The 25,503-nt window shown below is 46.4% G+C and overlaps 1 protein-coding gene across 3 annotated transcripts in view; it reads right to left on the bottom strand.

Moving 5' to 3' along the window:
* Positions 1–25,503, bottom strand: part of MATN2 (matrilin 2) — a 170,050-nt gene that overhangs the window by 6,956 nt on the left and 137,591 nt on the right. For all 3 annotated transcript variants that reach the window (XM_025393743.1, XM_025393744.1, XM_025393745.1), the window contains 6 exons: positions 22,298–22,420; positions 21,924–22,046; positions 12,922–13,044; positions 11,471–11,593; positions 8,246–8,368; positions 1,476–1,889 (listed from right to left, as the gene is read on the bottom strand). In XM_025393743.1, coding sequence (XP_025249528.1) covers positions 1,476–1,889; positions 8,246–8,368; positions 11,471–11,593; positions 12,922–13,044; positions 21,924–22,046; positions 22,298–22,420 — 1,029 coding nt within the window. The remainder of the gene's footprint in view (positions 1–1,475; positions 1,890–8,245; positions 8,369–11,470; positions 11,594–12,921; positions 13,045–21,923; positions 22,047–22,297; positions 22,421–25,503) is intronic.

Below are 25,503 nucleotides of genomic sequence, written 5' to 3'. Positions count from 1 at the left end.
TTACAATCTACCCAGATGATTCAGGGCAGGACAATTTGTGGCTACCACTCTCGGGCTAGAAAAAGGGGAAGGTATGCAGTGTCAATAAAATGACCTCCTTCACAAAGACAGCAAGTGAATGTCAATATGAACCAGCCTTTCTGTGAGGAGGAATGGAGTTCACCAATGGGACTGCCAGTACTCTCACTCCTTTCTTGATTCACTCAGCAAGTAGTTGTCACACATCTACTATGTGCCAGGCCTGATCTAGGCCCTGGGTCCATAAAGTCTTGAATGAGGCCTTGATCTGTGCATACCTTATTTCCTCTTACAGGACTTGCTAAAGCAGTGTGTCCTCAAAAAGTACTTTAAGAAGGCAGTTTTTGGCCGGGCGCAGTGGCTCACATCTGTAATCCCAGCACTTTGTGGGGCTGAGGCGGGCGGATCACAAGGTCAGGAGATCGAGACCATCCTGGCTAACATGGTGATACCCCGTCTCTACTAAAAATACAAAAAGTTAGCTGGGCATGGTGGCGGGCGCCTGTAGTCCCAGCTACTCGGGAGGCTGAGGCAGGAGAATGGCATGAACCCGGGAGGCGGAGTTTGCAGTGAGCCGAGATCGCGCCACTGTACTCCAGCCTGGGCAATAGAGCGAGACACTGTCTCAAAAAAAAAAAAAAAAAAAAAGAGAGGGAAAAAAAAGGCAGTTTTTAAACAAACTACTTCACTACTTCAACTTTTCTTACCTCCGTCAAGGAATCTAGAAACTTCACCATAAACTGTCTCTACCAGTCATCCTAGCTTCTGGGTTTCCTTTAGCCAAGGGTCATACTCCTCAAGCACGCTTCACATCTGTGCAGCTGAAGTTACCCTCAGGTCAGCAAAACCCAGAGAAGAGGCTGGGCTTTACTGAGCAACAAGAGCTTAGAGTCATAATCTCTTCCATCATCTGATTTTCTGAAAAGCTAAATTTGCCTCCTGCAAACACAAGAGTATTATCCATCCTAAGGCTATTGCATTTTCAGAATGTTCGCTTGAAGTATTGGTTAAAAAATACAAGAATATATATACATAATCAGTAAAAGTTCCCATCAGAAACAATTTAACAAGCTCTTCAGTTGATTCTAGAGCAACCAGACCAGTGTTTTGGAACTATTGTATATATGTCTGTGGTTGAATAGCATGTTCTAGGTGATTCTCACACTGGAGATCACACACTGGCTAGTAAATCAGAGGGAGAGGATACCCGCCTGTGGTCAGCTTAGCCTAACCTTCTAGTCACCAGACTCCTTCCTGAGCACTTTATTTAACTCCTGTGGGGTCCACTTTATTTAAGGCCTCTAGGTGGCAGGGTAGTAAAGATGTATAATGGCAGTTGCCAGGAGGCCTTTCTGCATACTCAAAGAAGCTTACCCCTATGGCCAGCAGAGACCACTGAGTGAGTTTAAGAAACCTGAACCTTGAGTGGTGTAAACCGCACCTCCACCCCATATTACCATTGGCCTTGGCTTTACTGGCCCACTCGGAGACGTCATCCTGAGCCCGTCCGTCGGTGAACACGATGGCTGCTCTGGGCACCCTTGTGGAAAGGGGCCTGGCCCCTTCTCCTTGGGTAAAACTTCTCTCAAACATGTGTTTCAGGGCCAGCCCAGTCATAGAGCCCTTTCCCATGTATTTCATGTGGGCCACGGCTTTTTTCATGTCTTTGGCTGAGTTGAAGTTTCTCAGGGTAAACTCTGTGCGGACCTGCGTGGAATACTGGAGCAGCCCCACTCGAGCGGCTTTGGGGGAAATCGTCAAGGAATCTATAATTCCAGTGACAAACTGCTTCACGACCTCAAAATTCTCTTCTCCAAGACTCTTGGATCCATCGATCACAAAGACCAGGTCAATTGGGCCTTCAGTGCATTCTATAAAAGGAAAGTTGATTAAAAAGAAATGATAAAAAATCATTTATGCACAAGAGTAGAATAAAATGATGCTTCAATTGGAGGCATAACCACTTTGGGGAACCAGTTTTCTTCTTCTTTAGATAATACACAGGACAGATGAGGTGTTGGGAGGGCCACAAGCAACAATAATTTTCACATATACTTTTATGGTTGGCTTGTCATATTGATAAAAATAGTATTTTTCACAAGCAAAATGGCAGATGTACAATTGTCTAGGAAACCAAGTCTATATTGTACCCTGGAACACTGACAGGTCTGGGAGGAGCTGGGTGTAGAGTACACTGAAGGGTCTAACAATACCCAAAAGACTCCCAGACCTTTACTCCAGGAGGGTGACGTCACCCTAGTGCTGGCATTCTGACAGTCAATGGAGAAAGAGATTTCTTCAGCTCAGCCATCACCTCTGCCGGGGAGCCTTCCTTGTAACTCAGCTTGTATTGCTTTCTATATACCCCTAACACTACTAATTTATTCAACCAAAAAGTTATTGAGGACCTGCTTTGTACAAGGCAGTGGACGTAGCAGGATTGCAATAGTGACCAAGACACAATTCCTGACACCAAGTTGCATACAATCTAATGTACTCTATATAGTGTTCCACATTGTACAATAATTATTTAATGATGTGTTTCCTCCTCCAGTCTGTGAGTTCCTCTTCAGCAGGGACTGTGTTTCATTCATTTTTGTGCCCCACCCCCCAATACTTGGCACAAGAAAGGTGTTCAGTAAATGTGTGGTGACAGACTAAGTGAATGAGGTGATGTTCATTGGGTAGCACACGTGTAAGTACCCTACTGACCTATTAAAGCTGACAAAATAATTACTAGCTTTGGTGCGGTGGCTCACACCTGTAATCCCCAGCACTTTGGGAGGCGGAGGCAGGAGGATGGCTTGAGCACAGGAGTTCAAGAACACCCTAGGCAACAGAGTGACTGTCTCTCTTAAAAAAAGAAAAATTAGCTGGGCTAAAAAATTAGCTGGTAATGCATGCCTGTAGCCCTAGCTACTTGGGAGGCTGAGGCAGAAGGATTACTGGAGCCCAAGAATTATAGGTTGCAGTGAGCTATGATTGTGCCACTGCACTCCAGTCCGGGTGACAGAGCAAGACCCTGCATCTCTCTGTAAAAAAATAACAAAAAATTATCACCATAAATTCTTTACATGGAAACTTTTCAGGCTTTTTTTTTTTTTTTTTTTTTTAAAGATGGAGTCTTGCTGTTGCCCAGGCTGCAGTACAATGGTGTGATCTTGGCTCACTGCAACCTCCATTTCCTGGGTTAAAGTGATTCTCCTGCTTCAGCCTCCCGAGTAGCTGGGATTACAGGCACACGCTACCACACCTGGCTAGTTTTTTTGTATTTTTAGTAGAGACGAGATTTTGCCATGTTGGCTAGGCTGGTCTTGAACTCCTGACCTCAGGTGATTCACCCGCCTCGGCCTCCCAAAGTTCTGGGATTACAGGCATGAGCCACTGTGCCCGGTCTCAGGCAACTATTAATAGATGGTTGATAGTAAGACAGAAATAAAAGCTTTATGTTAAGCAATTTGGGTATGGAGAGGCTTTTTGTTATTCAGGACTGCAAAAGAAAAATGGACAGATCCAAAATGGATTATCTCATTTCTTCTTTTTCTTTTTCGAGACAGTGTCTTGCTGTGTCGCCCAGGCTAGAGTACAATGGCGCTTTCTCAGCTTACTGCAACCTCTGCCTCCTGGGTTCAAGCGATTCTCCTGCCTCAGCCTCCCAAGTAGCTGGGATTACAGGCACATGCCACCACGCCTGGCTAATTTTTGTATTTTTAGTAGAGACGGGGTTTCATGATCTTGGCCAAGCTGGTTTCAAACTCCTGACCTTGTGATCCACCCGCCTTGGCCTCCAAGGTGTTGGGATTACAGGTGTAAGCCACTGCGTTGGGCCAGATGATCTCATTTCAAACAATCCACAATCTGTGATAAACATTCTGTTTTATATATCAAGCAACTGTTTAATCTTTCAAAGTGAGGCACAATATAAGCATGTAAAGACACACACATGCAAAACCATTTCTGTGCTTGGCCAGTATAACATGCTTAATGTCAGAGAGTGTGTGTGTGTGTGTGTGTGTGTGTGAGAGAGAGAGAGAGAGAGAGAGAGCATGTTGGGGGTTTGGGTTCTTTTGTTTCTCCATTAAGTGCTTTTCCTCATCACTCAACCTATCGATCTTTTATTAGTGAAAGAGGAAAAGGCCAACTCAAAGCTTCATTTACATTCCATAGTCTGTTCCTAAGTGAACCAAAAAAAGACTCAGGCAGCATGCATGTGGCTCTTCAGCAGATTTCAAAAATACTGACATAATTTTCCAGCAGTGAGTCTGTTTTCTCCTCTTTTCTGTACACATTTTTCTTACAGAACAAAACTAGCACTTGCAACCCCCACACACAGAATGGGGTCCAGAAGCCTTCTCCAGGGAACACAAAACAAGGCAGAGTGGAAAAACATCAGGGAGAGCAGGGCCCGCATATTTGCTTTCAGACACAGAAAGGACAGCCCCACTTGTTAGCTATTTTTTTGCCAGAGGGTAATTCCCACTTTTCTTGGGCATTTTCTTTTTGATAGTTAAGTTGATAAGACTGGAACGGAGCTGTGACTTGCTTTCAGAAAGTTCTAGAACTTCAGGCATGGATAAGCCCTTTAAAGATCATCTACTCCAGCCTCACTGTTGCTTACATCTTCTTTTCAACATCCCCACCCAGTGACCATTCGGCCTGGGCCTCAACGCCTCTCCTGTTGAGGAATTGTCACCTTACCACTGAAGCCCCATTTTGGACATTTCTGCTGTTGATGATTACAATAGTGATCATCTTGTTTGTTTGTTTGTTGTTGTTGTTTGAGATGGCATCTCGCTCTCTCGCGCAGGCTGGAGTGCAGAGGCGCAATCTTGGCTCACTGCCACCTCCGCCTCCTGGGTTCAAGTGATTCTCCTGCCTCAGCCTCCCAAGTAGCCAGAGCCACAGGCACGCGCTACCACACCTGGCCATTTTTTTGTATTTTCAGTAGAGGCAGGGTTTCACCATGTTGGCCAGGCTGGTCTTGAACTCCTGACCTCATGTGATCTGCCCGCCTCGGCCTCTCAAGGTGCCGGGATTAAAGGCGTAAGCCACCGCGCCTGGCCTGTCTGTTGTTTTTTAAATTCAATTTTATTTTAAGTTCTGGGATACATGTGCAGGACATGCAGGTTTGTTACATAGGCAAACGTGTGCCATGGTGGTTTGCTGCACCTATCAGCCCATCACCTAGGTATTAAGCCCCACATGCACTAGCTTTTTATCTTGATGTTCTCACTCCCCTGACTCCCCCCAACAGGCCCCAGTTTGTGTTGTTCCCCTCCCTGTGTCCATGTATTCTCTTTGTTCAGCTTGACTTATAAGTGAGAACATGCAGTGTCTGGTTTTCTGTTCCTGTGTTAGTTTGCTGAGGATAATGGCTTCCAATTCCACCCACGTCCCTGCAAAGGACATGATCTCATTTATTTTCATGGCTGCATAGTCTTCCATGGTGTATATACATCACATTTTCTTTATCCAGTCTATCATTGATGGGCATTTTGGGTTGATTCCACGTCTTTGCTATTGTGAATAGTAATAGTGATCAGTTTTTGAGCACTTAGTGTGTGTCAGCACTGGGCTCAACACCTTTATTTATTTTTTATTAAAAATTTTTTTTTTGAGACAGGGTCTCACTGTGCCACCCATGCTAGAGTGAAGTGGCACAATCACAACTCACTGTAGCCTCAATCTCCTGCACTCAGGTGATCTTCCCACCTCAGCCTCCCTAGTAGCTGGGACCACCACAACCAGCTAATTTTTCTAATTTTTGTAGAGACAGGGTTTCACCATGTTGCCCAGACTGGTCTTGAACTTCTGAGCTCAAGCGATCCTCCCACTGCAGCTTCCCAAGGTGCTGGGATTACAGGCGTGAGCCACCACACCCGGCTGTTCAGCACCTTTGGATACATGATCTCATGTATTCCTTGTGATGGCTTTGTGAGGTATCATCCTCATTTTATAGATGGGGAAACTGGGACTCAGAGAGGTTATATAATTTGGTTTTTTTGTTGTTTTTTTTTTGAGACAGAGCCCTGCTCTGTCACCATGGCTGGAGTGCAGTGGCATGATCTTGGCTCACTGCAACTTCCATCTCCTGGCCTCAGCCTCTCAAGTAGCTGGGATTATAGGTGCATGCCACCACACCTGACTAATTTTTGTTTGTTTGTTTATTTATTTATTTATTTTGAGATGGAGTCTTGCTCTGTTGCCCAGGCTGGAGAGCAATGGCGTGATCTTGGCTCACTGCAACCTCTGCCTCCCAGGTTCAAGCAATTCTCCTGCCTCAGCCACTCCAGTAGCTGGGATTATAGATGCATGCCACCACACCCAGCTAATTTTTATATTTTTAATAGAAACAGGGTTTCGTCATGTTGGCCAGGCTGGTCTCGAACTCCTGGTCTCAAGTGATCTGCCCGCCTTGGCCTTTCAAAGTGCTGGGATTACAGGCGTGAGCCACAGTGCCTGGCTGAGGTTAAATAATTTGACCAAGGTCACACAGGTAGTATGAATCAGGGTTCAAATCCAGATCTGTCTGAGCTGAAGCTTATGTGCTGAACTAATTAGACATGCAGCTTCCTTGGTAGAAAGCTTCTTTGTCCTCGTGCTGAGCTGTAGCTTCTCCCAGTGTCCTTTCTTTCCGGGGTAGGGTGGGGTGGGGTGGGGTATCATACAAATCATGAGTGAGATGACAGTCACGTTGGTATTTAGTACCTCAAAAGATTTTTCTACAAAGATCCCCAGTTTCCTAATTTTTTTCTGCTTAATACTGAACTTCCTCACAAGATCATGATTCTTATTTCTAAATCGTATTTATCTTATTTTTTTTCTAAAAAATAATACATGCATTTGGAACAAAAAATATTAGAAAAAGGGTGTGTGTGTGTGTGTGTGTGTGTGTGTGTATAAGGGTATACACATTATATATGTTATAATGGTATACACACACGTATATATAGAGAAAGAGAGACTGTATGTTAGAGTGTTTTACAAAATATATCGATGGTAACAAACTATAAAAAACATTCAGCACCATGCTTTTTTCACTTAAAATATCTTGGGGATACATCCAGAGCTGCTTGTTATTTTAACAGCTGCGTCATCTTTTATTACATAGATGTGCCTTAATTTATTCAGCCAGGCTCATGGGTGATCATTTAGCTTGTTTCCAGTTTTTGCTGCTACAAATAGTGCTGTATAAAATATCCTTGTATACATGGCTTTGTAAACATGCACATATCTGTAAGATAAACTTCTAGAAGTGGAACTGGATTCATAACATTGCCAAATTGCCCTCTGAAAGGTTATACCAATTCAGAAACCCACTGATCCATTTATCATTCCCTACTACAATATACCTTTGCCAACATAAGGAATCAAACTTTTTGATCTCTGGTAACTAATAGGTTAAAAAAAGGTATCACAGCTTTACTCTCTTACTATATATTTTCCTTTGTTTTTCTTTTATGGCTTTTAAATTTCATGTCATGTTTAGAAAGATCTTCTCTCAGATTATAAAATAATTCTCTCAAGACTCCTTTTGCGGCTGGGCATGGTGGCTCATGCCTGTAATCCCAGCACTTTGGGAGGCTGAGGCGGGTGGATCACGAGGTCAGGAGAACGAGACCATCCTGGCTAACACGGTGAAACCCCGTCTCTACTAAAAATGCAAAAAATTAGCCTGGCAGTGGGCGCCTGTAGTCCCAGCTACTTGGGAGGCTGAGGCAGGAGAATGGTGTGAACCTGGGAGGCAGAGCTTGCAGTGAGCCGAGATCCGGCCACTGCACTCCAGCCTGGGCGACACAGCAAGACTCCGTCTCAAAAAAAAAAAAAAAAAGGCTCCTTTTGCTCTTTTGTGTGTGTGTGTGTGTGTGTGTTTTAATGTTTAAACCATTGATGTATCTCTCTTCTCCTAAAGTACCATGCCCAGAACTGAAGGTAATTCTCCAGCCCAGAGCAGAGCACAGCTGTCTCCACCTCCCTCATCCAGACATTGCTGTTCAGCCTATGATCAGCCTAGCCTCTTGGCTGATAATGAATTTACTGTCAATTAAAACTGAAAGTGTTTTCAGAGAGGCTGCAGTTAAGCCCTTGCTTCCCCATTCTGTATTTGTGCATATGCATTTATATTTATGGGAGAAGCAGAGGTGAGGGACTTGTTGCCTGAAAATACTCCAAAAAGCAGTTGCTCCAAAACCAAATTAAAGCAGAGAGCCAAGTTCAGATCACTTACTCTTGCACCGTCTTCCGTCCTCAGCTAGAACAAATCCCTCTGAGCATTTGCAGCTGTAGGAAATCCCATTATTAACACAAATGTGTTCACAGCCATGGTGGGTTGATTTGCAGACATCCTTCCCTGAGGAAAATGTAGGGAGTTGAACAATCCCATCAGTGTAGAAATGAGGTGAACTGAATAGTCATGTGAGTAGAGATGGTGGAAGTAATCTCTTTTAAAGAAAATACACCTCTCTTCAAACCTCCTTCATAATGTCTTTTTTAGTCTCATACTCAGGATGGGGAAAAAGCTCCTCTCAGAAAGCTCCAGCTCCCATGAGTCTGAATGGTATGATGGGTGATTAGGTGTCCTTGATTTACTATCCTATTATTAGATGTGCTTTAGCTTCTAATTTATTTTGCCACAGACATCCCAAACACTCCAGTTCAGATTGTCTAATGAACATTTCTCATGTGTGAGGTAATTTAAACTCTTCGAAGTACTTACAGCCCTTTAGCCCTCACAACACCCTGTGAGAGGAAGAAGACTGGGGTAATTATACTCAAGGTATAAATGAAGAATCAGATCCTCAGAAAGCTTCACTGCTGCCCACGGTCATCTGGCAGGTTGATGACACAGCTGTCTCCTGAGTGCTCCTCCATAGCCTGAGAGCCTATGGCTCTTTCCTGTCATTAGCCCTTAAAAGGAGAGGCTTCACACAAAATTGGAATCAGTGACTACACATCCCTCTAGGAAGCAGGAATGGTGAAATCTGATTTAGGATCAAATTCCAGAGGTAGAAGTTGTACCTTGTGTACAGTAGCTTAATTTACTGAGCAAAAAATGTGTTGAATGAATAAACAGTGTGTGTGAGTGTGCAGATGTTTGCAGAAAGAAAAGCAAGAGGGCTAGGCGTGGTGGTTCACACCTGTAATCCCAACACTTTGGGAGGCCAAGGCAGGCAGATCTCTTGAGCTCAGGTGTTCAAGACCAGCCTGGGCAACATGGTGAAACCACATCTCTACAAAAAAATACAAAAATTAACTGGGTGTGGTGGTGCATGCTTGTAGTCCCAGCTACTCAGGAGGCTGAGGTAGGAAGATCGCTTGAGCCCAGGAGGTGGAGGTTATAGTGAGCCAAGATACTGCCACCGCACTCCAGTCTGGGTGACAGAGTGAGACCCTGTCTCAAAACAAAAACAAACAAAAAGAAAAGCATGAACAAAGCAGCACAGACAGCCACAATGGGCAGAATTATAGAAAAATCCCCACAAGAGGGCCACTGCAGTGTGAAGCTGAACCTGCAGTTGTGAGGGGAATCCCTGCAGAGTCAGGCCAGGGCACCACAGGCATCCTAGGCACCAGTTGTTCACACAGAACTTCTCGGTAAAGGCAGGAGTCGCTCTTCCCAGTGGAAGAAGCGAGGTACTGAGATCCATCCAACCCAGCCTTGCTGGCTTGTGGAACGTCCCCAGTTATCTCAAAGGAGTCTGTGAGAAAATTCCCAAAAATCAACCTCAAAAGCAACTGAACTTATTTTGACTTAATTTAAAAAGGGTCATTTTGCCCACTGGGGCAAAGAGTCACAAAAGCAAGTAGACTTTGTCAACCACCCTTCCCCGCCAAACAGGGAATTACCACCTCAGAATCTCATGGTGGGGAAAAATCCCTGCTCTGTACTCTCCTAACGCCCACCTCACTGAGCTCGTATGACATCCCTCTCTTCCTTTGGGTACTGTGAAGGTTAATCTGATGTGTCACTTTGGCTAGGCTATTGCGCCCAGTTGTTTGGTCAAACACCAGTCTAAATGATGCTGTGAGCTAATTTTTAGATGCAATTAACATTTAATCAGTAGAATTTGAGTAAAGCAGATCAGATTACCCTCCATAATGTAGATGGGCCTCATCCAATCACTTGAAGGCCTAAAGAAAAAAGACCGAGGTCCTCAGAGGAAAAGGGAATTCTGCATCCAGACTGCCTTCAGACTTGGGCTGCAGCATCAGCTCTTGCCTGGGTCTCCAGGCTGCCTACAGATTTAGAACTTGCCAGTCTCTGACAATTGTGTGAGCCAATCCCTTAAAATCAACCAATGTTTTCCTCTCTCACCATATATATATATGTGTGTGTGTGTGTGTATGTGTCCATTTTTCCTGTGGAGATGATATATTAATAGAAAATAGAAACAGACCATAGTATACATATATATACACACACACGTATATATATATATGTGTGTGTATATATATCTTCTATGATATATATAAATAGAAGATAGAACAGACTATAGAAGACATATGTATATTATATATGTCTTCTATTATATTTATATATAATAGAAGATGAAGATATACATAGAGAAGGTCTGTTTTTCTGGAGAACTCTGGTGAATATACCTTCTAACTAAACTCTCAGAGCCTGTTCTGGGTGACCTATAGAAGCAAATGATACAAATAATAGAAAAATAAAACCCACAGGACATCCCTCTGATATGGTTTGGCTGTGTCCCCACCCAAATGTCATCTTGAATTGTAGTTCTCACAATTCCCATGTGTTGTGGGAGGGACCTGGTGGGAGGTAATTGAATCATGGGGACAGGGCTTTCCTGTGCTATTCTAATAGTGAATAATCTCCACAAGTTCTGATGGTTTTATAAAGGGCGTTTCCCTGCACAAGTTCTCTTCTCTTGTCTGCCACTGTGTGAGATGTGCCCTTCCCCTTCTGTCATGATTGTAAGGCCTCTCCAGTCAAGTGGAACTGTGAGTCCATCAAACCTCTTTCTTTTGTAAATTGCCCAGTCTCAGGTATGTCTTTATCAGCAGTGTGAAAATGGACAAATATACCCTTTCACCCTTTGCCCTTACTTTTAAGGTCTGCCAAGAGGAGAAAGCTCAGTAATTAACCTTTGATCCTTGTAGTGATTGCTAGCAGAGGTTCTAATTCAGTCCAGTGACTAGGCAGGCACTGTGCAAGGCTCTGGGCACCCACATAGCTGCTGTGGAAAGGGCTGACGGCCGGCAGAAAATGAAGAGAAGCAAAGGACCCAAAACTCAGGCCTTGACTGAGAAATTCCCAAAAAAGCAAGAGACTACTGAACTGATCTCTAGCTAATCACTTTCAGAGCACCCAAGGCAGGAACTGACACTTGTGACAGTGGTAATAAAGGAGGACTTTAAGGACTAAATGCAGTTCTCTAATTCTGAGTCCACAGAGGGAAAAGTTCTTCTCCACCCCAAGGCTACTTACTTTGGCAGCGTTTCCCATCCTCGGCGAGCCGGAATCCCTCCAAGCACTTGCATGTGTATGAGTCGTCACTGTTCACACAAATGTGTTCACAGCCATGGTCTACTGCTTGGCAGACATCTTTCCCTGAAGACGGGAGAGCAAGTTTCAACAATTTCGCCAACATGCATTTCACATGGACTTCACCCTGGAGGACCCATCTGCTGGAGTCCGCTACCGGATTCTACTGCCCCCTGAGCTCAGTGGTCTGCGGGGCAGGAAGATACAATTGAGAACAAAGTTTAGGGGCTCTAATTCGGGCTAACCCTTCAAACTGTTTCACAGTCTTCACCATCATCATTCACCAGCACTACTTTAGTGTTAAAATGCAGTCCATCATCAGCTTTCTGTAGACATAGTTTCTGATATCAGAATGGAAACACTGTTGATATGATTCCTTAGGAGATGAAACCTCAATTTAGATTAGCAGCACTGAAATCTCACTTTGGCTTTGTGCCTGACATAGTGTATGACTTAGGAGAATAACTTAACTTCTTGGAGTCTTAGCTTTGCTGTCTAAAAAATGAGAGAGTAATTACTCCAGCTACCCATCTTTCCTTACAAAAGTGTCAACATGAGTTGCTCTTTATAAAGTGCTTTGAGACGTTGAGAAAAAGATAACTGATAGGGCTGGAAACCAGGGTCACACACTCCCCTTTGATTATTCAGAGATGTGTCTTGAGATTTACGCCAGCAATTCACTCTAAGGCTGCTTGTCCTGGGTTGGCTGGCTGCAGCCCCATCTAAGAGGCTTTGCCTTCTGAAAGGCAAAACTGGCTTCATCACAAGGTGCCCTCTGGGAAGGATTTGTGCTACCAGAAATAACAACAACAACATTATTAAAGATAAATAAGCAGAGAGGTTTAGAGAAGTTAGACAACTTTCCCAGCTAATGAATGGCAGAGACAGAAGTTGATTGAATCTTGGATTTCTGACTGTCCATCTTTCCACTAGAGTATACTGCCAAACCACTGTTTCTTGCCACAAAGCATATAAATGAAGAACTTCAGTAATAGCTCTGGCATCCACTTTGTTTGTCCATTTTTTTAATAGACTTTATTGTTTAGGACAGTTTTAGATTTACACAAAAATTGAGACGATAGTGCAAAGAATTGCCATATACCCTACACCTAATTTTCCCTATTATTAACACCTCACATGAGTGTGGTCCCTCCGTTATTATTAATAAACCCATACTGATACATGATTATTAGCTAAAGTCTGTATTTTATTGACATTTACTTAGTTTTTCCCTAATGTCCTTTTTCTCTTTCAGGGTCCTATCCAGGACACTACATTACATTTTGCCGTGTGGCATTGACTTCTGAGAGGAACTGATGTATACAGAGGTGAGGATAGCAATTTCACACAGTGGTCTGGCAGAGTAGTAGGAGCCAGCTCCAGTACAAACTTACTTCTGCAGGTTTTCCCATCTTCACGGAGTATATAACCTTCAAAGCACTGGCATACATACGAATCTTCACTGCTTACACACGAGTGTTCACAACCATGGTCCCCCAGAGCACAAGAGTCCAGTTCTGAGAATCAAATGGGAATTAGAGAAACAGAAGAAGAAAATGACTCATACTGAGTGGCTTATTCAATCATAAAAGACATTTCAGACACCTTGAATTAAAACAGTGCCTTATCCTACAGTACACATTTCAGAATATAAAGCGTGTCTATGAGCAAAAATTCCTTTTTGAGAGAGGGTCTCACTCTGCCACCCAGGCTGGAGTGTGGTGGCATAATCTCAACTCACTGCAGCCTCCGCCTCCCGGGCTCAAGTGATCCTCCCATCTCAGCCTCCTGGATAGCTGGGACTACAAGCACGCACCACCACACCTGGCTAATTTTTTGTAGAGACGGGATTTCGTCATGTTGCCCAGACTGGTCTCGAATTGCTGGGCTCAAGCAATCTACCCACCTCAGACTCCCAAAGTGAGCAAGAATTCTTAATGTATACATGGCACATAAAATTCAAACAATATAATCATCTCCACAAGAAAAATGAACAAAAAACATGAGAATACAAGTTACAGAATGAGAGATAAATTACTTATAAATATTAGAAAATAAGATTAACCTAATTGGCTATTATATAACTATAATATCAACTTATTTACATATCAACTTATGTATGTATGTATATATTACACTTAGGTAACCAATTCATTCACGTATTCAGTCAGTTCACAAATATTTTGTGAGTCCCTGTGATGAGCCAGGTACTGTTTTAGGCTCTGGGGATACAGCAACGAACAAAACAAAGTCTCTGCTTTTGTGAAGCTTACATTTGGCAGCAGGTGTCAGGGGAAGAGGCATGCGTGGAAAACAGACAAATGTGTGCTATGTCATGTGGGAAAAAGTGCTATGAAGGAAGAGCAGGAAAGAAGGATGGAGAGTGGCTGCTGGGCTGGAGAGTAGGGAGGGCTTGTTATTTTATATGGTGTGTCAGATACGGTGACACTGAGCAGAGCCCTGCAGAAAGAGAGGACGTGAGTGGTGGTGTCTGGGAAAGAGCATGATCAGCAAGAAAGAACAGCATTTGCAAACTGCAGCAACAGGAGCTGCTTGGTTGGTGTGTTTCAGGAAAGGCAAGGAGACCACTGTGACTGGAGCATCCAGGATCCTGGCAGGGGATGAGGCCAGCAAGGCTGGCTGGGGCAGACCATGTGGGGTTCACAGTAGGGGTCAGATCTGAAGGAGAAGGGCAGTCACTGCAGTGTTTCGAGCAGTGGAGTGGCATGATATGGGTTTGTTTTGAAAGGATCACTCTGCACAGAATGGAGCTCGGACAGCTAGGAGCAGCCCTGTGCAAAGATCTTGGTGATCCAGACCAGGCTGGTGAGAAGTGGTCAGACTGGCTGTATTTTAAGGTAGAGATTATAAAATTTGCTCGTGTATTAATAAAGAGTCCATATGGATAGGGCGGAAGAGTCAAGGAAGACTCCGAGGTTGCTGGACTGAGCAACTGAAGGATGGTGTTGCCATCTTATAGGGCTGGGTGGCTTCTGGGGGACTAGAAGGTTTGTGAACCTGTGAAAACCAGGCTGTTATTTTAAAAGCTTAATACTGAGGATAGGGTGGTGACTTTTTATAAGAACCATACATATTTATAAGAACCATACATACAACTTTTATAAGAAAGTTAACTCAATCCTTTCAGATTGAGTAGAATTTCTAAAATGGACACGAATTGGAGTTATTAAATAAAGGCCCCAAAGCACATAATGACCTTTATAATCAGGCACAAACCACACATATTTTTTGGTAAAGCATCTTTGCAGTATCTCTCTGGAGAGGCCTCCTCAGAACCACCTTTGGGTTAGTTAAGGCAGCTGTTGTTATTCTCCCTCACCAGCTAGGGAAACTAAGGGTTGGGAAGGCTAATGGCTTGTCAAGACCAATTGTTAACAAGAGAAAGAACCAGACAAAAATTGTAACCTTATAAATAAATCCCCGTTTTTTCTGACTATACTGCATTGCTATATTCTAAAGCAAGCTTTCAAACGTGAAGGGAATTCTGCCTCTCTTTCTTTGGGCAGAAGCACTGCCAAAATCTTTGAAGAATGGGAAAAGGTTGATAACTGCGATTACAGCTGCAGAGGAGGCTCAAAGCCAAGTTGGACACTCCTGCTTGCCCTGAGCGTGACTTACTTTTCTAGGCAAATTCTAGACTCACTACTAATGCAGAACATTTCCCAATGGCTTGGGGTAGTTCCTCACATAGTGTAAGAATGGAAAGTACAATGAAGTAATCCATGATACAGACAACTGGATGGCCATGGAGGTGAGGTGTTTTTTTCCCCCTACCATGAATTTATAATAACAATACTACTCCACTTTCCACGGTAATCAAATAGCTATAGCTCTTTCATGTCAGCCTTGTCAAGCCATAATCTAGACAGACCCCTCTGAGCAAGCTGGTTTTTTTTTTTTTGTTTTTTGGGTTTTTTTTTTTTTGAGATACAGGCTTGCTCTGTCACCCAGGCTAGAGTGCAGTGGTGTCATTGCGGTTCACTGCAGCCTTGGCTCTTGGGCTCATGTGATCCTCTCACCTTAGCCTCCTGAGTAGCTGGGACTACAGGTGCATGCCACCATGCTTAGCTAATTTTCATATTTTTTGTAGAGACGGGGTCCCACTATGTTGCCCAGGCTGGTCTTAAGTTTCTGGCCTCAAGTGATCCTCCTGCTTCAGTCTCCCAAAGTGCTGCGATTACAGGCATGAGCCACCACAACTTATCTGCAATGGATATTCTTGTGCATGTAGTTTTATGTACAATGTGAAGGCATACCTGAAAGTTATACATCCAGAAGCAGAATTGCCTAGGTAAAGGGTATGAATATTTAAAGGCAGATAAATATTTCCAAATCACCCTCCAAAGAGATTATTTCAATCTCTACCCTCACCAACAATGTAAGACAGTCTCTGTTTCTGTTTCTGATTCAGGGTTTCTGGGATGCTACCTGGGTCTTTAGACTTTTTCCAAGCCCCACAGATGATTTCAACGAATCATCAGAGGTGAGATGTTGGCAGTGGCCATAATGCCTGGCACCTAACAGACCCCTAGGAAATCCTGTTGAACAAAAGGAAACATTTCCTCAGTTTTCTATTCTGAAAATTGAGGGTAATTAGATCCACCTCACAGGGGTTTTGTGCAGATGTTTTAAATAAGAACCCATGGGGTGTGTAGATGTTTGTGGCCAGCTAGGCTTCCCACTCTCTCCCACACACCCCCTTGCAAAATGCGCGACTCATATTTCTTCAGCAAAATGTCCAGTTTCTGCCCTGCAGGGATGTTCTGGGCCACTTATAAATTCAAATAACCACGGATGGGAAATTAGAGAATGCCAAAGTCAGACAATAGTTAACCTCCTAACCATAGGCACTAGCTTTCTATCCACCAAGTCTGGAAACCAACTTGGAGTCAGTTTCTCCTTAGGGCAAAGATATTCCCCTATAGGAAAATGCTTCAGTGGTCCCCTAACAGGCAAAGACAGCCTCACTACCACCGGGTGTCTTCAGCCTGGGAGACGATGGTGGGCACCACAATAAGTTCATTCATTCGGCAAGTGTTTATGGAACACTTATCTGAGCCAGGCAATATCCTTGTTTGGGGGCTGGAAGTTCAACTTATTGGATATGAACTAGTCCAACCCCTTCATTAGAGATGAGAAAACTGACGATCAGAGGGGAAGTGACTTTCCCAATGTCCCTGAACCTTCAGAGGTGACTGGTCTTAGCTGTCCTGGGGGCAGAGATGGGACTATATTCAAACCTGTTATCTCCGTGTCCCTGGTCCAGCTGCACATCCACGGATCATCCTAGGTTAAAAGGGTGTGCTGAGGCAGCCTGGCAGATTCTCAGAAGATAAACTAGACAAAAATCATTTTCTCAAGAGATGCCTGCCAGGAAGTCTCTCGTAACTCTGCAGGCTGTAGGTGGGTAATGTGTGTCCCGCCGGCGTCCCCAGCCTTGTCTCTCACCCGCCTCCCTCTTGCACTCAGTACCCCATACTCAGAGCACGGAACTTCCTGCAGTTTGCTCTCTGGCCCCTAGGAAAGCATTTCCCCTCCATCTCTGGCTGGCTCACTGTGCTCGCTCTCTGGGTGTCTGATTAAACATCTCTTTCTCTAGACTGGGGAGGCTCCCGCGGCCCCCTCCTTCCCACATCACCGCTCTCACCCCATGGAATGGACGCTGTCTCTGCTATCCTTCTTCCCCAAGAAGCTGTAAACGCTGTCAGGGCACAAACGGAATCTGCATCAACCCCAGAGATCCCCAGCACCCCGCACACTGCAGGTACACAGTAAATATTCGTAGAGAACGAGGGTAAAGGAACCAAGTGCTTAAGGAAGTACCTAGATTCAAACCCAGAGAGGAGAGCAAAGACAGACTCCATTAGGAGCCATCACTTAAGTGAAATAGGTGGGAGGACGTATGAGAAATCTCAAGAGGGAGGAAGAAAACATTCTTCCTCTCAAAGAAGGATTCTCCTCCTTTTACACATAAAGACCCAGGCCTACGTTTTTAATTAAACCCTCATCGTGAATGGATTCTGCAGTGTGTGCTCAGGATGATGAGAAGTTTTAGGATGTAGCACAGGTCTTTAGGGTCCACGTCTAGCAGCCCTGCACGCTGACACAGGTGAGTCACATATGTCTGTGGCGCAGCAACTGTGGGGCAACGTGTTCTGTGGACTTGCACCTCTGCCGTGATGACAGACAGCAATCCTGCGTCTGGGGCTCCACGTAAGACGCTGTTAAAACCAACCCCAACCCCAGAGATGGAAAGCCACAGCGGCCATCTGCCAAGACAGTAACCAGAAGCCGACAGATAGAGTTACACTGCTTCCTGGCTTTTCTCGTAATAAAACTAGGAGCAGCCAATCCTTTGCTAACTTAATATAGGCTTTTTCTCAGACAAACCAAGAAGCAGCTGAACTGAGATGTGCTTTTCCAGGGCATCTCACACTGGGCAAAAGATCCTGAAATCAGGGGACTCGGCTCTGGTCCTGGCTCTGCTACTGACTCCCCGACCAGGGCCAGCTTGGAGGCATCGTTTTCCTCCATGTGTCTGTTTCCCACAAAATAAGGGAAAATCTCTACCTTCCTTCTGTTGCATCAAGCCTGTAATAGAAATACCTGACAGTGAGGGTGGTCTCCTCCCCCTACTCCCTGCTACGGACTGTTTCCCCCAAAATTCACATCTGATATTAGCCCTGATGTGAGGGTATGTGGAGGTGGAGTCTTTGGGAGGTCATTAGGTTTAGATGGGGTTGTGAGGGCAGGATCCTGACCTGATAGGATTAGTGTTCTTATAATAAGACGAGACACTAGAGAACTTGCCTGTACTCTTTGCTCTCTCTCCCTACAACCCATGCAATATGAGGACACAGTGGGGTGCTGGCTGTGTGCAAACTAGGAAGAGGGCCCTCACCAGAACCCAGCCATGCCAGCACCTGGATCCTGGACTTCCAGCCTCCAGAACTGTGAGAAATAAATTTCTGTGGTTAAGAAAAAACATTCAGTCTATGGTATTTTGTGATGGGAGCCTGAGTAGACTAAGACACTCCCCTAGCCTTGCCTAGGGCTGCCTCAGCCCTGGAAGGCTAAGCTCAGGGCCTCAGGCAGCCTAGCAGGCCCTTGCAGATCTGCCTGTGGTGGTTGGACTGGGAGTATCACCAGCAGAGATCCCCCAGTGCCCTAGTCTGATGGCTCTGATCCCCGTTGGTGTCCTCCGCTTGCCGAAGGGAGGGTCCCTCATAGGACAGCCCTTGGAAAGAGTCCAGGCGCCTTCCAGAGTTGTGCATCTCTGGGGCCCCTCCAAGGAGAGCAGGCATGGCCCTGGGAGATGTGCCTCCAGGCAGCAATGCCAGGAGTTACCTTCTGAGTCTCCTCAGTGCAGGGGGTTCTGATGCTGAGGAGGGTAGACAAGAAGAGGAATCCCTTAGGGGTCACGGCAGTTCACAAGTTCACATAGCACTGCAACAGCAGTCTCCCTGAACCACACAGTGGCCTTGAAAGGCAGCAATGACCATTCTTAGTTTAGAGATGAGCATTCAGACCCCGAGAGGGCCAATTCCCTTGCCCAGAGTAGAAGCGACATGATTTAAACCCAGTCTTTGGACTTCCGGTTCAGTACTGTTTTTGCTCTGCCACACTGTTTCTCAGACCTGTGCACAGAGAACCCCAGGATGACGCCAGGCAGGAGAGCTCTGAAGAGAGGCCCCAGCAGAGTCTGGGATGGGAGGAGGAGAGGACAGCCCATCAGGTAGGGGAGGAGGTTGCCCATGGGGGTGACATTGGGATGGGCTGGAAGGTACCAGGCCTGTTCAGAGAATAGGGGACTTGCCACTTTGACTGAAGAACAGGAGGAGGCTTCAGGGAGGGCCCAGGGTGAGGCTAAAGAAGTGGAAGAGGGGGTTCTTCACTCTGCCAAATCAAGGAGTGTAATGGAAATTTATTATAGGAGACAGTGGAAAGCCACTGAGGGTTATCAAGTGGGGAGCGGACCCTATGCCAGGGGCCGTGGGGTGGCCTCTGTCCATTCACACTCCCAGTCATTTCATGTTGGCCTCTGACCTCCAGCCTCCAGGAGCTCGCAGGCCAGTGGCCAGTGTGGTCCATGCACATCAGGCCTGTGGAGTCTTTCTTGGTGCTGGGATCCCCTTGCACAAGGTCAATCTCAGGGAACTGTCTAGAGAGGGAGGAAGTCCTCTCAGCTGAAGCTGGTAAAAGAGATCGCCTCATCCTCTCCCCCCCACACCCTGAGTCTGTGCATCTAACCGCCAGAGGCAAAAAGGCCTCTGGGAGAATCTGGGAAAGCAGAGCTTGGGGTCAGGGGACTGGAGGAAGGGAGGGGACATCACTCCAGAGGCCAGAGAACCCAAGGTGCCTGAAGGGGTAAGGGGGACAGCAGTGCCCATTTCATCCCAGGGCCCCTGGAACCCCTCCACGCTTTAGAGAACTTTCCAGAAGATGAGTGACACATTCTTAAGACCACTTGCTATCCAAGCTCCAAGTAGAGGCTGCCTCTATAAAGAGCCAAGAACACTCTTATCTGCTGAGCCAGGCCTGGCTGCCCCCACGCAGGCTTTACCAAAAAGGTACAGTCATGCCATCTGGCTCTTTGTCATCTTGAGTAGAGCCGGGGAACATACATCCCAACCCCCAGTTAGCTGTGGCCACACTGAAAACCTAGCCCATTATTACAGGACAGGACAGGACAGTCAGAATGAATCATTCTGGGGCAGGCAGAAAGTCTTCAATTAGGGAAATAGCTCAACACATATGTATCAGCTGGTGGGTTAAATGCATCTCTCATGTACAGTTCCTGAGGACAATTCTAACTTATCTGATTATCTCACAAGTTCTCATCTAGACACAACCATATATAAATAACAAAATTCACTATTCATTGCATTGTTGAACATTTACTCATGTAGATGGTTCCTCTGTGCCATTGGTTAGAAACCCACTTGAAATGAGAACATGGGCAACACTTAAAAGTGGCCAAGTCATAATCCAGATGTGGACTTAGGCAGGGGAGAGGAAGGGGCACATGATTCAAAGGAGATGGGGCTGCATTTGTTTAGAAGGGCTCATGAGAATTTCTTAGGGTCCTATAACCATCTTATAGTCCATTCTTGATTATCACAGGAACGAGGTAGACGGAAGGAGGACTCCTCTTATTCTCAGAATAATGTAAAATAATGGAGAATTAAACAAACCAACAAACCCCTTACATCTGGCTTTGGCATGCTGTCAATGTCGATGCAATTCAACACACCCACCCTCTTTCTGCATCCCCTGTGCCCAATCCCTCCCTGAGCTGGCTGCAGAAGCAGTCCGGGAGGCAGCTGGGCGGGGAGCCACCGAAAGCTATAACACGGATAACCCATTTGCTGAGATTCAAGGATCTGTCCCAAACTGGAAATATTTTCTCACAAGCAGCATAGAGAGGCACACCCAGCTGTGCAGCCAGCTCATCTGCCTAGATGAACGGATGATATAAAAAGGTGGATAAATTAGGTTGTGCCTACAATTGTACCAGTGGTCAGGGAACTTGGCCCTATAACCAGAAAGACCAGCAGGCTGGGGAAGATACATTGTGGTCCTTTTCTTCCATTTCTGATCCCTTCTCTCAAAATGACTATGTTTCAATTCTTTATCTTGGTCCACTTAGAAACAGAATTGCAGGGCAGCAAACACACCAGCATTCTTCAGTGAAGGAGAGAAGGAGGTCTGGGAGCTTTTTTTTTTTTTTTTTTTAATTAATGGAGACAGGGGTTGGGACCAGCTGCAAGGAAATGTGTACCCAGGACCCATCACTGCCAGCCTTACCATGTGCTGTGAGATCACTGGGATCAGAAAGCAGAGCAAAGCGTTTCTCAGGAGCATCCTGTTCTCCCAGGACTGACTTTAGAATCACACCCAGCAGAGTCTGAACCCACCACTTACTAGCGGGTGACCTTAGGCTCTTTACTTAATCCGAGCTACAGTTTTTCCCTCATCTGTCCCCTGAATGCAACAGCATGTGTGCTTAGCCCAGTGCTCAGCACACAGCCAGCAGTCAGCGAGGGGTCCACATGATCATTCATGTGCCATACTAGACGGCTGGGGGTAGAGCAGAGAGAGAGCTGAGGACTAGGGCTCTGTCCAGCTTCGGAATGACAGGGAGGTGGGCTATGGAAACAGCAAAAAGCCACTTCAGGGCATGGGGGAAGGCAGTTTGAGGGGAGGGGTGGAGTAGCCACCAAGGCTCAATGGCTAAGAGATGCCGTCACACATTCATTCGGGCCCAGCAAAGCCTGGAGACAGGACACACAGGCACATATACACGTCGGTAGCGCGCCCACACCCGCACCCACGGAACACCTGTGTAGGTCCCGCTTGTCCTTCAGACACTTACTTGCACACGTCTTCCCATCACTGCGGAGCATGTGTCCCTCAGGACACTGACAGGCAAAGGATCTGTCCACGTTGACGCAGGAGTATTCACAACCATGGTCACTCAGCAGGCAATAATCCACCCCTGCAAAACCAAAAGCCAGGCAGCCCTTTATCAGTGAGACCTCCGGGCGATGGTGATGGGATCAAGTGAGCGTCATGCCCACCCCACCCTCCCTCGAAGGCATGCAGTCCCAGTGGACATCCCCACCATCTCCCGGAGCAGAGCAAGGGGCAGAGGAGGAGTGCCCAAGTACAACCTGTGCCTTCTGCAGTCACATAGGTTTCACTCCTGGTGCAAACCTTCCCCTACGAGAGGAGCGTGCAGGGACTCACGGGAGCAGGTCTTGAGGTCCTCGTTGATGAGGAAGCCTTCTGAGCACTGGCAGACGAAGGACTCCTCCGTGTTCAGACACAGCTGCTCACAGCCATGGTCCTGCTGTGCACAGTGGTCCACTCCTGCATTTCACAGATGTGAAAGCATAGAGGAGCCGAGGGGCCAACACCCCACCAGCAACCAAGATCGAAAAACAAAACCGGAGGCATAATGAGCCACGGGGAAGGTGTCATTCTACCCCACACCCCTGGCCCCTCTAGAAAATCAGCCTGGCTTGTTGGTTTTCTTTCCCTTTTCACCCAGGCTGGAGTGCAGTGGCGAGATCTCAGCTCACTGCAACCTCCGCCTCCTGGGTTCAAGCGATTCTCCTGCCCCAGCCTCCAGAGTCACTAGCTGGGGTTACAGGTGCCTGGCACCATGCCCAGCCTTCTTTCCCATTTCTTTGTTTAAAGAGTAAAGCATACAACCCCAACGGCTGGGAAATGCTGTCCCTGGTATTGATGACAGCAGTACTCTGCCAGGGCCATGGCGCACAGAATCCACAGCCTCAGGGCACCTCTGAGAGCAGGTGCAATTCCCATTTCACAGAGAGGAAAGTGAGGCTCAGGAAGGTCAAGGTCAAAGCCACACAGCTGATAGAGTAGTGCTTAGAGTGCGGGTTCTGGCATCAAACTACCTAGATTCAAATCACACCTCTGCCACTTCCTAGCTATGGATGCTGGGCAGTCCCACCACCTCTTTGCCATCGTTTCCTGATTTGTGAATGTGGATGTTGATGGTTGCTTTCTTATAGGAACAGGGTGAGAATAAGAGGAATTGATTCACGTAAAGTGCTCAAAACAGTAGCTGGCATATGGCAACCACTTAATGAACACATTATTATTATCAAGTAGTGCTAAGAATTAGTTGTAGCGTTTCGTTTCTAATTGAAAATGAAAAAGAATTGTCATTCTCAATGAAATCAATTTCGTTTTTTTACCCCCATCATCAGGACATCCAGATTAAAAAAACAAACCAAAGCCTGGGCCTGCATGTGTGGCCCATCCTGGCATCCGAATGCTGCACAGCTGGTCCTCCGGGCAGCAAGCGCTGAAGGCTAATGAACACACAGCTGTGGTGGACGGCTCCCACTAACAGCCCTGCAGGCTGCCTCCCCGTTTCCCTGATGGAGAAAATGCACCTCCAGAGACTGGACAGACACTGGCGGCCTTGTGCAGGACTGCCAAGTGGGCCTCTTGACTCCCACAGAGCCTGGGACCAGTGCCTTCTGGAACATTCCACTGGTGGATGTACCTCCTGCGAACACTTGCTGGATCTTGGGAGATACATGCCTGTGTTCACATCCCGATGTTGCCATTTGCTAGTCACAGGACCCTAGGACAGTGACTTAATCTCTTTGTGTCACAGTTTCCCCTTGTGGTTTAAATGGGGACAAGAATGTGGGTGCCTAGTAGGGCGGCTGTGAGGATGCAGGGAGTTTATGGATGGACGGTGCTCAGGGCATTGCCCGCAGAGTGAGTGCCTCAGAAGTGCTTGCTGTCTTTATGGCCTGGGCTCCCTGATCCCTCAGGGAAAGCAGAAGCCCATGGCTTTCTCTAAGAACTGCGAGACAGAAATGGCTTGGTTTGTACTTTGAGTTGACTAGATCCCAGAGAGAAGGGAAGGTCCGGATCTCTTGTGGTCCATCCTTAGAACTCTTCTGGCCCCCAGAAGCATGCTGGGAGGGGCAGTCAGGCCATGTCCCTGGTGATCTGTGTGGGCTCAGTCAGGTCAAGACCACCTGCGCTGGGAAAACTGCCAGGGCCATCAGCAGGCAGACCTTACACTCCAGGAAACAGGACACACACAGATCCATGGTCACCAGGGCATCTCCCGTCGAATGGGAGACCCGCTCCCCGCCGGCCTCTCATGAGGACTCACAGACATGCAGAGGCAACATACAGCAGGCACTAACTTTGGTACTAACTTTCCAGTTCAAAAGCCCTTTGGCCTCCGAGATCAGTCCTTAGAAAGCCTTTACCGAGGCACTTTGTTCTCTCTGGACACTGGAGGGGCCCGCTTTCCTGAGGACTGCCCTGGACCTCTTATTTCATCTGGGAAACTTCCCTGCCGGCCGTGTGGAGCCCAGTGCTCAACAGCTGCATTGTCCTTATTCACAATCTATCTCTGTCTCCAAAGGGGAGCAGATGTGGAGCTTGCTGAGTGGAAAGGCACACAAAGGGCCCCTTCTGCATAGGCCATGTCATGGAGGTGGGGCCCTCTCCCGCATGCCAAGGGCATAGGGTCCATCGCCACACTCAGGCGCTCCCACCCTGCTGGCTAGGACTTGTGGAGACGGTACCTCATAAAAAACCATGGAGCTGCCCAGCTGGCAGAGCCTGCAAGTTCCCATACATTTACATCACCCAGTGGAGCTTTGTTGTGGCTCTGACACAAGAAAATTAAGACAAGCCTTCTCAGAAAATCCCATGTTTCTTGATTCTGCCTTCAGGTCAGCCTCTGTAGCCCATTGCTTTCCAAGGTCTGTCCCCTCTGGCCTCTTGTCCCAGTGTGGCGCCAGGCACTGGCACTCTCACAGGCTCCACAACTGTTCCCCTTGATTGGAAGTTTACCCTGTGTCAGGCACCAGGCTAACGTATAGAAATGGCCCCGATTTCTCCCTATAAAAACCCTGCAGGAACAATATGACTATTAGTTTTGCTTTTTGTCATAGATGGGAAATCAAAGCATGGAGAAGTTAAATAAATTGCCCAAGGTCACACACATCTAGTAGGTGGGAGAGGTTGGATTTGAAATTAGGCCTGTCTGACCCAATAAATGCGCTCAACAGCAAATACTAATATTAGTTAACATTTAATGAGTGCTTATGCCTAGCAGCACTGTTCTAAGTATTTTACGCGTTTTTTTTGTTTTTTGTTTTTTGTTTTGGGATAAAGTTTTGCTCTTGTTGCCTAGGCTGGAGTGCAATGGTGCAATCTCAGCTGACTGCAACCTCCATCTCCTAGGTTCAAGCAATTCTCCTGCCTCAGCCTCCCGAGTAGCTGGGATTACAGGTGCCCGCCACCACACCCAGCTAATTTTTTGTATTTTTAGTAGATATGGGGTTTCACCATGTTGGCCAGGCTGGTATTGAATTCCTGACCTCAGGTGATCCGCCTGCCTCAGCCTCCCAAAGTGCTGGGATTACAGCGTGAGCCACAATGCC

Source organism: Theropithecus gelada, chromosome 8, assembly GCF_003255815.1.
Source record: "Theropithecus gelada isolate Dixy chromosome 8, Tgel_1.0, whole genome shotgun sequence".
Classification (NCBI taxonomy): domain Eukaryota; kingdom Metazoa; phylum Chordata; class Mammalia; order Primates; family Cercopithecidae; genus Theropithecus; species Theropithecus gelada.
This window is presented reverse-complemented; position numbering and strand designations above follow the sequence as displayed.